At 36.3% G+C, this 14,904-nt stretch overlaps 3 protein-coding genes across 7 annotated transcripts in view; all 3 read left to right on the top strand.

The window, feature by feature from the left end:
- LOC128243663 (15-hydroxyprostaglandin dehydrogenase [NAD(+)]-like) overlaps positions 1-1,919 on the top strand; it is a 37,330-nt gene extending 35,411 nt beyond the window's left edge. For all 5 annotated transcript variants that reach the window (XM_052961549.1, XM_052961548.1, XM_052961553.1 and 2 more), the window contains one exon: positions 109-1,919. In XM_052961549.1, the coding sequence (XP_052817509.1) occupies positions 109-232 (124 nt within the window). In that variant the 3' untranslated portion in view covers positions 233-1,919. The remainder of the gene's footprint in view (positions 1-108) is intronic.
- A 4,102-nt stretch (positions 1,920-6,021) lies between these two features.
- On the top strand, positions 6,022-9,541 carry LOC128244879 (cytochrome b5-like). The gene is made up of 4 exons (XM_052962986.1): positions 6,022-6,385; positions 6,887-7,036; positions 8,021-8,149; positions 8,965-9,541. Exons 1-4 carry the CDS (start codon positions 6,257-6,259, stop codon positions 8,986-8,988), a joined length of 432 nt encoding a protein of 143 aa, XP_052818946.1. The 5' UTR covers positions 6,022-6,256; the 3' UTR covers positions 8,989-9,541.
- A 1,905-nt stretch (positions 9,542-11,446) lies between these two features.
- Positions 11,447-14,904, top strand: part of LOC128243659 (ribosome biogenesis protein bop1-B-like) — a 30,440-nt gene continuing 26,982 nt past the window's right edge. Inside the window, exons 1-2 of the mRNA XM_052961544.1 lie at positions 11,447-11,564; positions 14,162-14,311. Coding sequence (XP_052817504.1) covers positions 11,505-11,564; positions 14,162-14,311 — 210 coding nt within the window. The 5' untranslated portion in view covers positions 11,447-11,504. The remainder of the gene's footprint in view (positions 11,565-14,161; positions 14,312-14,904) is intronic.

Genomic DNA, 14,904 nt, shown 5'->3' on the forward strand with positions numbered 1-14,904 from the left:
ATTCATTAATTTACATTTGATACATACCATGTGCGAAGGAGTCAATGTGATATACCGAAATGTAATGTATTTCACAGCATAACAAAGTCCTCTCTTCAATTTTTTCAGCGTGGATGAGGTTGCAGCGGCTTTTCTGGATCTAGTCAAAGACGAAACAAGAAGCGGAATCATTTTGCGGTGTGCTAAGAAAACCGGAATTCAATACAGCACTCTAGCTGTACAGGATGTATAACCGATAACGACGCAATGATTCGTGCTCAATCAAAAAGAAAATTTAAAAACTGTTGATTATTTTCCAACCATGTATCAATCTCAAGTCAACGGTTGCTTCCCTTTGATGTAATCATCTCTTCACGCCAAAGGAGATTACTGCATTGAAGATTGAGAGTCAGTTGTGACTTCTGAAAATCAAGGGAGTTCATTCTGGATACTACAACGAGTAAAATACTCTTGCTTACAGACCTTTCGAAATGACCCAATTAAGATTGACATTTGGGACGGGACTTACTGTACGCTCAAAATGGTTGTGTTGTCCTCATGGGTCTGTATCTAACCACAATGGCCCACTTGATACCAAATATGCTTTCAATAGCCTTTTCATTGTTCAGGCGTGTCTCAATCAGGGGCGTAGCCAGCTTGTGTGTGTAACATCAATTTGAAAAAGGAAAAAATAAATATGGCCAATAATGGCATCAAAAACGAGGGCTTAGCTATAAAATGATATCAGAATAAAAGGAAAATCAGCTAAAGTAAGCATTGTTTCTCTATGCTAGATAGCTTACTGAGCCTAAATCAATCAGTCGATTACTACAAAGTCGGCGGCCTCGAATCTATAAATCACTTCAAATACACCTCAGAGTTCAACATGGTAGTTCCATTTTCCATTTTTTCCCTCGGGAGGCTCCCCCGAGCCTCCAACCGGCAACAGGGATATTCCCCCTCCCACACCCGAACCCTTTCGTGCGTAACATTCAGTAAAGCCTGGCCACGCCCCTGTCAATGTAGCGAGGCCAGGGTAAATTGTATTTACACACCTCCTTTTGGGACCAATTTAAAATATCTAATATCATAGGATTTATAGTTTATCAATCAATACAGCAATACAGTCGAAACCAGCTGGCTCGAACTCGCTTGGCTCGAATTCCTCGTTGGCTCGAACTTGATTTAGAGGACCGATTTCTTTTTACTGAAGGTTAACAATCCCGCTTGACTCGAATTTTCCGACGCTCGAAGTATTTAAGCCGGTCCCTGGGAGTTCGAGCCAACGGGGTTCGCCTGCCGTAAACATTTCATGATAACATAACAACAAAAGTATTGCCACTCAAAGTAAGAGTTATAACAAGAGACTATAGTTACAACACAATATTATTACAGCAAACAGATGATGTTTATATGTAATATAATATATATATATATACATATATACACACAACAAGAGACCAGAAACAAATGCTTATCTTAGTATAAAAATATATTAAAAGGAGGGAATTAAAATACTGAAAAATAACGCGCACTATCATGCAAAATTAAGAAATGGAAGTAACATACCTATTATCGCGGTCAGACCGTAGATGAACTAATGAGCATAATTTATGTTATGAGTATTTCACTGTGGAATGGCAATTGAGTCATAAAGCAATGTAGCATTTTGAAAACAGGGGCGTAGCTACCTTAATGCCGTGTAGGCCGCGACCTACATCTTTTTCCAAAAAGTTGAGAACAAAAACGATTATGAAGACTGTCGCATTTTTATTTATACGACATATCAATATCCATAGAGGGTATGTCATCCGAACGGCGGAACCCCCGAGGACACGGCCTACACAGTGTTTGCAGCCAAGCTACGCCCCTGGAAATGTTCATTGAAATCATGGTGATAAATGTTATTTGACAGTGTGTTAACTAAATAAATAAAGAACTTGAATAAAACACATTTTTTCTTCATATGTGTATTTTATTGAAACTTATTGAATGAATATGTATATAGAAATGCATAAATAGTCGCTCAAACCGACATCTTCAGGGATGGAATAATCTCAAAGCTGATACAGAATACAAATGTATATATTTCTTTAAAAGTTCTGCTAATTAATGCTGAATGTCTCAAGTTTCTGTAGTATAAATATCACCAGTGTATTTCAAAGTTTAATATACCAGAATACAATTTCATGTTTTCAAATATATATATATATTAAAGGACTGTTATGATAACAAAAAAGGTGTGCCGTTTGTTAACTTGGTATGTATTTATCAACCGCCACCGTGATGGTGATAATGACTTCCGTGAAGTAGATATTGCATTATGTGATTGTGATAATGACTTATATGATGGTGATAATGCCTTCCGTGATGGTGATACTGCCTTCCGTGATGGTGGTATTGCCTTCCGTGATGGTGGTACATGTATTGCCTTCCGTGATGGTGATACTGTCTTCCGTGATTGTGATAATGACTTCCATGATGTTGATAATGCCTTCCGTGATGGTGATACTGCCTTCCGTGATGGTGGTATTGCCTTCCGTGATGGTGGTACATGTATTGTCTTCCGTGATGGTGATACTGCCTTCCGTGATTGTGATAATAACTTCCATGATGTTGATAATGCCTTCCGTGATTGTGATAATGACTTCCATGATGTTGATAATGCCTTCCGTGATGGTGATAATGCCTTATGTGATGGTGATACTGCCTTCAGTGATGGTGATAATGCCTTATGTGATGGTGATACTGCCTTCAGTGATGGTGATAATGCCTTATGTGATGGTGATACTGCCTTCAATGATGGAGATAATGCATTATGTGATGGTGGTATTGCCTTCCGTGATGGTGGTACATGTATTGCCTTCCGTGATGGTGATATTGCCTTCCGTGATTGTGAAAATGACTTCCATGATGTTGATAATGCCTTCCATGATTGTGATAATGACTTCCATGATGTTGATAATGCCTTCCGTGATGGTAATAATGCCTTATGTGATGTAGATACTGCCTTCCGTGAGGGTGATAATGCCTTATGTGATGGTGATACTGCCTTCAGTGATGGTGGTACATGTATTGCCTTCCGAGATGGTGATAATGCCTTCCGTGATTGTGATAATGCCTTCCGTGATGGTGAAAATGCCTTATGTGATGGCGATAATGCCTTATGTGATGGTAATACTGCCTTCCATGATGTTGATAATGCCTTCCGTGATTGTGATAATGACTTCCATGATGTTGATAATGCCTTCCGTGATGGTGATAATGCCTTATGTGATGGTGATACTGCCTTCCGTGATGGTGATAATGCCTTATGTGATGATGATAATGTCTTATGTGATGGTGATACTGCCTTCAGTGATGGTGATAATGCCTTAAGTGATGGTGATACTGCCTTCAGTGATGGTGACAATACCTTATGTGATAGTGATACTGCCTTCCGTGATGGTGATAATGCCTTATGTGATGGTGATACTGCCTTCAGTGATGGTGATAATGCCTTATGTGATGGTGATAATGCCTTATGTGATGGTGATACTGCCTTCAGTGATGGTGATAATGCCTTATGTGATGATGATAATGTCTTATGTGATGGTGATACTGCCTTCAGTGATGGTGATAATGCCTTAAGTGATGGTGATACTGCCTTCCGTGATGGTGATAATGCCTTAAGTGATGGTGATACTGCCTTCAGTGATGGTGATAATGCCTTATGTGATGGTGATAATGCCTTATGTGATAGTGATACTGCCTACCGTGAGTGTGATAATGCCTTATGTGATGGTGATAATACCTTATGTGATAGTGATACTGCCTTCAGTGATGGTGATAATGCCTTATGTGATGGTGATACTGCCTTCAGTGATGGTGATAATGCTTTATGTGATAGTGATACTGCCTACCGTGAGTGTGATAATGCCTTATGTGATGGTGATACTGCCTTCAGTGATGGTGATAATGCTTTATGTGATGGTGATAATGCCTTCCGTGATGGTGATAATGCCGTCCGTGATGGTGGTATTGCCTTCCGTGATGGTGATAATGCCTTCCGTGATGGTGGTACTGCCTTCCATGATGGTGATAATGCCTTATGTGATGTTGATAATGCCTTCCGTGATGTTGATAATGCCTTCCGTGATGGTGATACTGCCTTCCGTGAGTGTGATAATGACTTCCGTGATGGTGATACTGCCTTCCGTGAGTGTGATAATGACTTTTGTGATGGTGATACTGCCTTCAGTGATGGTGATACTGCCTTCAGTGATGGTGATAATGCCTTATGTGATGGTGATACTGCCTTCCGTGATGGTGATAATGCTTTATGTGATGGTGATAATGCCTTCCGTGATGGTGATAATGCCTTCCGTGATGGTGGTATTGCCTTCCGTGATGGTGATAATGCCTTCCGTGATGGTGGTACTGCCTTCCGTGATGGTGATAATGCCTTATGTGATGTTGATAATGCCTTCCGTGATGTTGATAATGCCTTCCGTGATGGTGATACTGCCTTCCGTGAGTGTGATAATGACTTCCGTGATGGTGATAATGCCGTCCGTGATGGTGGTATTGCCTTCCGTGATGGTGATATTACCTTCCGTGATGATGGTACTGCCTTCCTTGATGGTTATACTGCCTACCGTGATGGTGATACTGCCTTCCGTGATTATGGTTCTGCCTTCCGTGATGGTAATACTGCCTTCAATGATGGTGGTACTGCCTTCCGTGATAGTGGTACTGCCTTCCGTGATGGTGATACTGCCTTCCATGATGGTGGGACTGCCTTCTGTGATGGTGGTACTGCCTTCCGTGATGGTGATACTGCCTTTCATGGTGGTAATATTGCTTTCCGTGACGGTGATACTGCTTCCGTTATGGTGATATTGCCTTCCGAGGTGGTAATATTGCCTTCCGTGATGGTGGTACTGCTTCCTTGATGGTGATTTTTCTTTCGTGATGGTGGTACTGCCTTCCATGGTGGTAATATTGCTTTCCGTGATGGTGATAATGCTTCAGTGATGGTGATATTGCTTCCGTGATTGTTATATTGCCTTACGTGGTGGTAATATTGCTTTCCGTGATGGTGATAATGCCTTCCATGATGGTTATATTGCCTTTCGTAAGTGTGATAAGATCAACTCAAATAAAGGCATTAATTATTTTTTAAGTTATTTTTACTTTTTATGTTTTCCGGTGATTTGTAGAAATTTATCAATGAAATAAAAAAGATAATTTTCTGTTTCAAACAGTGAAATAACATTTTGATATTTTTGGTTTGAAATTTTAGCCCGCTCTCGATTTCAAATCAAACGTCAGCACGCATGGGGCTTGGACACGCCTTCAACTAGTCACTTTCTAAATCACGCTACATTCGCATACAATTAAATGTCATTTTAAATCCTTTTAAGGCATATATTTATAAGAAAAACTGTTCGCTTCAGTGTAAGATCGTAATATATTTTACCTCGTAATCACCAAAAGTAAATATTTCACTCAAAGCTACGCCACTCGTGAAATATAGCTTTTGATGCTTACTCGGGGAAATATATAACACTGAAACAAACAAATTTCTCTATATCGATTCATATATTTTTCTTTGGCATTATTGTTTAAATGAATTAACCTAGTTAAAGTTAAAAACATTTAAGATTATATCATTTATGTTCTAGACATTGAGACGTAATAAGGTCTGCTATTTGTGTTTACAAGGAGGCTCTGATAACCCTTATTAATTTATTGTACTGAAGTAAACTTTGTAGTCAAATATATAAACATTATCTCTCTTTTGTCCTTGCTATTTTTTATTCCAAAAACCAGATCATCACGATGTGTTGACTTCTTAGTTCTTATCATACATCTAGATTGCCCTTCGAGATAGCACGTAGAAGCCTTTGAGAGGTGTGTCGAAAACAAAGCATTTGATTGGCTGTTAATGGATCTTGAGATGTCACGTGTTTCAAAATGAACGCTTTTGATTGGCTTTAAATGGGGACAAAACATTGTTTTGCTTCCAGTTTGAGAGATGGACTCTAAGAAAGGCGATAACTGGTCAGCTTTCACCTTTCTTTGACCTGATTGATCGCTATATATATATACACTTAACTGCGATTCTCTTCAAAGCCATCTCACCTGTTATTACATAATATAACAACAATCCTTCAAAGTTCGGTGCAGTTCATTAAAACGAATGGCGTTTCTTTAAGGCACAAACATAGGAGCAAATTGTGTGATATTTTGTTTGCAAGTTTACAATATTCTTAAGGGAAAACAAACATATCAGATGGATTTACATAACATAAAGTCTATGATTGATCGGACAGACAAACATACAAAAGAAACTGTGGACAATACAGGAATTTCCAAACAACTACTGAAAATGATCAGTTCCTTAAACTTTCCAGGATCAAGGGTATTATTTTTATAACCTTTATAATCTTTTTAGCAGATACAGAGATCTAAACTTAATTATGAAAACCTCATTATGAGCATATGCCTTTTGCAGATATTACGAATTCATTCGCTAAAGAATTTTTACTGTACTGACATTTAGGCATCTAAATATTAAAAACAATCCTCTGATGTATGGATAAAGACTGTGTATGCTTGTACAACCGCTGTTTTTAAACTCTAGTAGTTAAAAGATAACAGTTTTAAAGCTGATCTCAGTAATAGATAAACTTCTTTATTGCAGTGTTATGAGTATTCAACAATTCTAACAATGCCTTAATACTTAAAGGTATGTGTGTATGTCTAATTGTTGTGTTCCCAAAAACAGACAGTGTCCGAAACTTGGCACAAACCTGCTTTTTATTTCATAACCAATATGTCCCGGTTTACATAACTGCCATTTTGAATGTTTTGACGTACGTTTAAAACAGGTTTTGTAAAATATGTATATTGCCTATAAAAGGATGTGTCACTGACGTCTTCTTCTGATCAACCTATGACGTCAGGAATACGTCAGTTTACGCTGGATGACGTCGCACGTCACTGTGATTCAAGGTCATGTTGGTTGGCGTTATCAGATAAAGTATACGACGTCACAGAATTCCTTATAGAGGTATGGCAATTTGCTATTTTATTTTCTCATTATATTCGTACATGTAAGTGTATGCATAATTTTCAACACGCAATGATACAGTGCTTACATACGTATAGAATATTGTATATTCTTAAATGATCAATAACATTATAATGTAACATTAAAAACAATGTGTAAGTAATCAAATTTGAAATGTATGAGCTACACGAGTCGCAAGAGTTACTTAAGTTCCACATTCGGAGCTCCTCGGCCATTTTATATCGAAAACGACCTCGGATGTATATGGACGGTTAACATTATTATTAGTCAGACATCGGTGCTGTTTAAGTTCGCTGCAAGTAGGTCGCGTAGTAATTTAATTTAGCAGTTAAACTTAATGACTTAACTCTTGGGAATCTTCATTATGTTTTCTATAATACACTTCACTGGCAATCAATTTAAACTTAGATCAATAAATACAAGCTCAAACACTACATTTAATGATATATTTCAAAAAAATTACGAACTACTTCTACTGATGTACCGGCATACATCTGAGGTTGTTTTCGATAAAAATGACCGAGGAGTTCCGAATGTTAAGTTCCAATAAGAACAAGTCAAGTAAGTACGGTGCGCATGCGCTAATAAAACATAGTTGGCTACATTTTGAAGCAAAACAATATGGCTCTCTAGATAAAATGGCCTTAATGGGACAAAGTAAATCATTTTAATAATCTTGTTGTTCAGTTCAAAGATGCAACGTTTTTGTCCCGTTTCAAACTGTCATTAAAACTACAAAATAAAAAGGAACAACGTGTGCAGCCAATACCACCTACCCGATACGTTCGGGTTTGCAGTGTATGCTTCAAGTACATGAATAAAATAGTTACCCGTTTAAGAGATCAGGTTTTCCGAAAATGTTCCATGATTTCAACGCATGCTCGGAAAAGACACGGTCAAATATCGGATCCATACGATTATTACCGATCTGTCTTGGCTAACAGTATGAATTTTCACATTCAGCATCCCGGCGGTGAAGAAATAATTATGGAGAATGCTGGGACTGACGCCACTGTGCCATTTGACACTAAAGGACACAGCCAGGATGCTTATAAGCTCCTTCAAAAATACTGTATAGGCGAACTCACGGAGGTAATTTTTAATTCAAGACCATAGATCGGAACTATTCGACAATGCGGTATACGTCTTAACTTTGAGTTTATATCAATGGATTTACATTTGTATAATTTCAAAGTTCAGAAGACCATGATAATAGTCAACAATGAAGTAAAGTGTTAATATAATTATTATTATTATTATTATTATTATTATTATTATTATTATTATTATTATTATTATTATTATTATTATATTAGTAGTAGTAGTAGTAGTACTGGTAGTAGTAGTAGTAGTAGTAGTAGTAGTAGCAGTAGCAATAGCAGCAGCAGCAGCAGCAGCGGCAAAACATCATCCTCCTTATCCTCCTCCTCCTCCTTATCCTCCTCCTCCTCCTTATCATCATCATCATCATCATCATCATCGTCGTCGTCGTCGTCGTCGTCGTCGTCGTCGTCGTCGTCGTCGTCGTCAGCAACAGCAGCGCCAGTAGCAGTACGGTAGCAGTAGCAGCTGCAGCAGTAGCAGTAGTAGTAGCAGTGGTAGTTGTATAAGTAGTAGTTTTATACTACGCCGATATCTAATGTCAATTACTATTACCAAATTATATTTTATACAACTCTGGATACAATCCGATAAAAAAACAACATGCATTAATACTCGACCATTCCATCCGCTTACTAAAAATAAACTGCTGTTTGATTTGACGACCTATCAGAAGACGATAATATTATGATCTTGAGTGAAGTTAAACGTTTCAGTAAGGATTCCCAGCGTTATACAAGACCATTAATTATATATAAATCGAATTACATCACTTGAATGCCTAAACTTGTTTTCGTCCTTTTCAGGCAGACAGACGATTCAAAAAGTAGTGTTTATTTAACCACAGTTAACCACAATTATGGAATATCTGCAACCACGCTTTGCCTGCAGGTCGGGCATTGACTTCGGACGAAACTATTTCCCGTACACTGGCGTATCGCGCCGTATACGTACAATTACTTGTCCATCGAGTAAATTTGCAAATAGAAATATTGTTTATAAATACAAACTGAACTGCACATATAAATACGGTAAAATGAAGTCATACATTATTATTATATTGTGTGTATTGAATAATTATATTGTGTGTATTGGGCTTCTGGTGAAAGGTCGTCCTCGTGGACAATACTTGTTTGGTTCGACCAAGTATGCTATATATAACTTATCTTAAAACACGTGTTTTTCATTTATATACAGATTTTGTTTTATAATAAAACTGATGTGACATAGGTATGCGCTACATACGGATGCAACAGGATTGAAACACTTGCTTTTTGTAAAATGCTTATTTTTATTTTTCATTCTATATGGTTATGTCTTAATTATAATGGATTTGTTTGTATATACATGCAATTCATAGTTTCAACTATATGCTGATTTCAGTTGCTTTGTTTTCTTTTTTATTTGTTATCTATTTATATATAATTGTTTCAATAAAAAACATAAAATGTCTCTTCACTGGTGCGGCTATTGTTCCGGCATCATCGCAAGTTCGTTGTTTTTTTGTTTTTTTTAAAAAAGGCTCTTATTGATGGATGTTTGGACTAGTTAGAGATTCAGTCGTATGTACTCAGCCATCTTCGAAAATCTTGGAAGATAGACTGTTTCTTTAGATAACATTTTCGTACAAAAGAGTGATGATGTTATGCGTACGCTAGATTTAAGCCAAGGTTAGCCAAGGTTCGATTGGTTAAGTACTAGTAAACCGGTTTAATATAATATCCCGACAGTCACCATTTTTTGGTCGTTAACATCAATCTGTAATGGCTACTGGCCATGTGTCTAAAGTTTCAAATGCAACATGTGCATTGTATGTCGGGAAAATGTGTTTGAGTGATGACATGCATTCAATCAATCAATCAATCAACGAATTATGAAGAAACTTATCTGAAATGACACACTTTTGAAATTCTTTTAGATCAGAGTAACAGATTCAGTTTTTTTTTTCAAATATGTGTAAATTCATTTACGCGTAATTTTCATAAGTAATTGCCTAAAATATTTTGGTATGTTTCAATAATTAATAATTACCGCCCCCCCCCAAAAAAAAGAGGTAAGCGCACACTAGACAAACAAAACGTTCTCGTTGGAGCTTGCGCCGTAGGCCCCCCCTTTCCCTTCAACCCCGTTTGGTCTATCCTGGGACGGTTATGTTATGTACAAGAGAAAGTTTACAAGTACATAGCATCAATATCGCTGTAATATTTTTTGCATAAGTACCAATGTAGAGGTCTCTAATTCATTTCGAAAATACATGTTCATGCATAAAGTACTGACTGGAGACCAATACCCAGTATGTGATGTCTGTGTTTTCTAAACATTCTTTGTGCATGCTACCTTCGTTACCTAATTATTTTACAATGTGGTATGTATTCTGCGTCTTATAATCAAAGGGTCAGTATTTATTTAAAATAATGTATTGAAAATAACAAATATTACAGACACCAAAGCATTAACTGATATAATAGCATTACTATATGCAGCATTAATGAATATATATAATAAAACAAAAACAAGCGTTATCGGGGCAATTAAAGTATTTATCATTATTATCTGAATAAAAACGTCTCATACCATGAGAAAACATGGTCGCTAGCAGTCGACTTAGAACGCTACTCGATTTAGCTCCAGTCTTTAATATATACATATCGAGTGTTAAAAGAAAACAAATCCATTGATAAGATGCAAATAAATCTTCCCCGTTCGATATATAGTGCATATAATCAGACTGTCAGACCGTCTCCGTGCCTGGCGCTCGGCATTTAAAGGGTAGTGCATGGAAAAGTGGTGTACTCAGTACTGGTTTAACCCAGGAAAGTTGTACCCCGTGTATCGGTGCTTTACACCGAGCACGTAAAAGAACCAATTATATGGGGTCTCTTCGAAAAAGAGCTAGGGTATCGCACCGGACATACATGTATCCCACTACTGTCTCTTCAGCGTGCTGTCCCTTCAGCAAAAACAAAGGACCCCATTGGAAAAAAGTGATTGAACTTTCACGGGTTATCCTTGACCGCAGGTTCAAAAGAAATACATACATATTTACATCGTATATACGTGCATACGTATTCTCCAAAAAAAGAACACACAAGCAATGAAAATGGAGACTTCTATCATGCTTTATAATGACCAAACCCAATGTGTGTAAGCAGTAACTGAAATAAAGATGCGTAGACCATATGTAAAATATATGGGCTTTTCAATGAAAGGGGAAGTAACACTGCGTGGAGTTTACGCTACAGCTCGTTTGCTGTTACAGAACGTTATGACTAGTTTTCAACTCTTCAATCTCCATCTTGTCAGACACACGTTTTTGGATTTCGCATATTTTTGTTATATTTTAGCGATGTCGTCTAAACGAAAGAGAGCCGATGTGAACAAAAATGAAGAAATATTGACCAGCGGTGTAAGTGTTGAAATTTTATATTTATGTTTTATTGTCTCTCGTGTTCATATGCAATTGTAATGTGTTTTCGAGACAGCACACATTTTACATGTTCATTTTATTATTTGCTTTTCTGGTTTTTCGTGCAAGAATTCGACCTTAATTAACTACTTCAAAGTTTTTTTGGTAAAATTTTACCGTGACTTCAACCGCTTTTCATCACAGACTTGAGATTCTTCTGTATTCCTTATGATAAGTATTTTTTGGAAAATAAGCCTTAAAAATCACTGATACTTGGTATTTGGACTGCATTGCGAAAACGCTACTAGTTTGTGCTTGTTGAATGATTGCACCTTGAAGATAACTTCCTTCTGAACATGCATGCGACATATACAGTTGTTTTATCGAAAAATTCTTGTAGATCTGAGCTCGTTTCCACACATATGTCTCAACCCGAAATCTGCTAATTTTCATAACTTGTGAATGATAAAGATTGTATGAAATTGTAAAATATTGAATATGTAAAATAAAACGACAAAAAGTTGATTATTTGTTTATTATGTGTATCATAAGAGTACAAAAACATTTTTATTATGATTCTCAGTCCAAGAGATCATCCTTAGGGGACCAATTGCTCGACTGGCCAAACAATGCTGTCCAAATACCAAGTAAATGTGTTAAAAATCCCAAAATAGGGAAAATAAGAATATAGTTATTATCTCACTTGTATGATAGATGGTTTAATTATCTGCTTTCACATATGTTTTTTTATGTATTGAATGTGTAAATAGACTTTCTTTATAAAATACAAAACAACATCTTATAAATAAATGAACTGTCCTTTTTAATACAATACTAATGAACATTACATGAATACTGAGAAATGGATTTTTGAATTGAACAAATCACTCACAAAATCATGTTTGGCACTAGTGTGTATTGGTAATTGAATAAGTTTTTTACTAAAAATATGATTCAGTCATTTTTTAGAACTAAATGTTAGGGAACATTGAGATACTTGAAATATGTATGAATTCTTCTTTGCTTGGACACAGAGAAACTTCTGTTGCTAACTGAAGACTTTAACACTAATTTTCTGTAAAACCTGTATTTTGAATTACACTTTGTATGACAAACACAAAATTAGAACAGGAGTCCTGCAAAGTAATCCTGACAAAAAAAAACTGTTAACAAATATCAGCTATTTTTCGGTTTTCTGACAAGATGAAAGATATTCTTTGAATTTTTTATTACCAGTCCTCGCTACCTACCTTGTGTCTACCTTGTGAAATGTTTAGCCCTTAAGGCTAGTTGATCCCTTTAGATTTCTTCTATGCAAATCTCCACTCCGATCTGATTTAGTTTATCAATGAAAATATTGAATTCACTCCGGTCTGATTGTTTACTGATGAATTTATTGATGAATTAATACACATCACTTAGATCAAAACGTTTGTGTGCCCATAACTTATCCAGTTGTGATTTAAAACTGTTCACGGTGCTGCATGTAACAACATTATGTGGAAGGCCGTTCCAAGTGGATATAGTACGATGTCCAAAAGAATTTAATCGAATAGACTTGTGAGCTTTAGGCTTTGCAAGCTTCAAACAGTGACCTCTTGTTCCACTATTGTCCGCAACGTTGAAAAATACACTTGCATTGATGTCATCAACTTCGTGAATAATTTTGAAAACTTGTATCATATCAAATCTTTTTCTACGGTAGTCCAATGTTGGGAGATTCAGTTCATTCAATCGTTTTTGATAGGAAAGTCCACGAAATTTAGGTACTAGTCTTGTGGCTCTACGTTGCGCATTCTCCAGAACTTGCTTACATTTCTTCGTGTATGGGAAGTATATTAAATTTCCATAGTCCAAGTGGGAACGAACAAGAGACTTGTACAATGTCAAGAACAAGGATTTGTCCATGAAACACGAATGTCTATATTGGGAATATCTTCAATTAAAATGTGAAATGGACAAGTTTAAATTTAAGATAAAAAGAAATTCAGTAAGTAAGGGAAAAGCAATTAATAAAAAAAAAAAGCATTTGGAAAATATGAACTTATTTTCGCAAGGACACAAAGCCCATAATTGGCAGTAAAATTAACAAAAATTTCTCTGATACCACTTGTCCAAAAGTCTGGGGAAAAAAAATAATGTGTTTAAAATTCAGTCAGCTTGTTCAAATGGTTGAGTCAAATTTGGTGCAGGCCAAAAAAATAAAATAAAAATGATACCAGGCTTTGTACCTTAATTTAAGCCATGAACGTGCTAGCCTTATCTTCTTATTTTTTTCGTTGTAAATACAATTAGTTAGAAAACAGGTCTTGTTTTTAACTTTTTCGACAAACATCATGTTAACAATGGCTTTGGGCAAATTGGTTTGGACAGCTTCCTACCGGAATATTTAGGGGCAAAAAGATTAAACATATTATCCTGAAGAGAACTGCTATCGCCCATGCGATTGCCAAAAGTAATATAAAAAGCTTAAAATAAATTGTTATAAAATGAGTTCATCTTACAAACTCTCTTTTTTTAAAATTTCAGGTTGTATTTCATATCATTTGTTGCCAGATGAACTGCCAGTGATATTAACTATTGGTTTTATAAAACAGGTGGATTTATTTGTGGATGCTCCGGCAGATGAAGAGGATGCTTCTGAAAACAGTGATGTGGATGATCAAGATGCTAAGGTTGGCGAGGGGTCAGATGACTCAGACTCCAGCCAGTATTCAGAGTTGGAGGAGGAGGAGGAGGATATGTCAGTAAGTCAGGAAACAGTTTTTCACATTTCGCTTTTACAAATAAATCATCTTAATTGATACAATGTCTTATTATTTATGTGTGTGTCCCTGCGTGTTCTGTTTTATTATAAGGATTAATTATTATTGCTTTGCTTATTATGACAGCCACATTTGAAATAAGATATGTGTTTTATATGTATAATAGAATGTGATGCTTTTGTCTTAATATGTTGCCTACTTATAAAAAAGTGTTTATTATTATCTATTTAAAATTCTTGTCTGTTCTATCTTGATAATAGAAAGAAGAAGGCAGCGGTCAAAATTATAACAAGCCTGCAAGCCATATAAAATACTTTCTAGCCTTGCTGAAAATCGGGATTTTATGTAGCATTAGCAGGGTTTGTTAGAAAAAAATTGATGCCAAACAGCAAGCACTTAGTGTAAGATTTTGGGCGTTTTCATCCATAATTCTGATTTCAGTGAATGAAAAGGTTGAGATATTGTCTTTGCCTTGTTGTGAGATGGGTTGTGGTGATTTGAGTTGACACTAGTGTTGGGAATCGGTTCCAGTTTTACTATCGATAATCGGTTCCACTCAAGTAACTGACTATAGA

Source organism: Mya arenaria, chromosome 8 (assembly GCF_026914265.1).
Source record: "Mya arenaria isolate MELC-2E11 chromosome 8, ASM2691426v1".
NCBI classification, from domain to species: Eukaryota; Metazoa; Mollusca; class Bivalvia; order Myida; family Myidae; genus Mya; species Mya arenaria.

Excerpts from the sequence above, each read along its gene's own strand:
- LOC128244879 (XM_052962986.1), top strand. The coding sequence starts at position 6,257 with ATGGATTTACATAACATAAAGTCTATGATTGATCGGACAGACAAACAT. Across the intron at positions 7,037-8,020 it reads TCACAGAATTCCTTATAGAG|CATCCCGGCGGTGAAGAAAT; the intron begins GTATGGCAATTT and ends TTTCACATTCAG. Across the intron at positions 8,150-8,964 it reads GTATAGGCGAACTCACGGAG|GCAGACAGACGATTCAAAAA; the intron begins GTAATTTTTAAT and ends CGTCCTTTTCAG.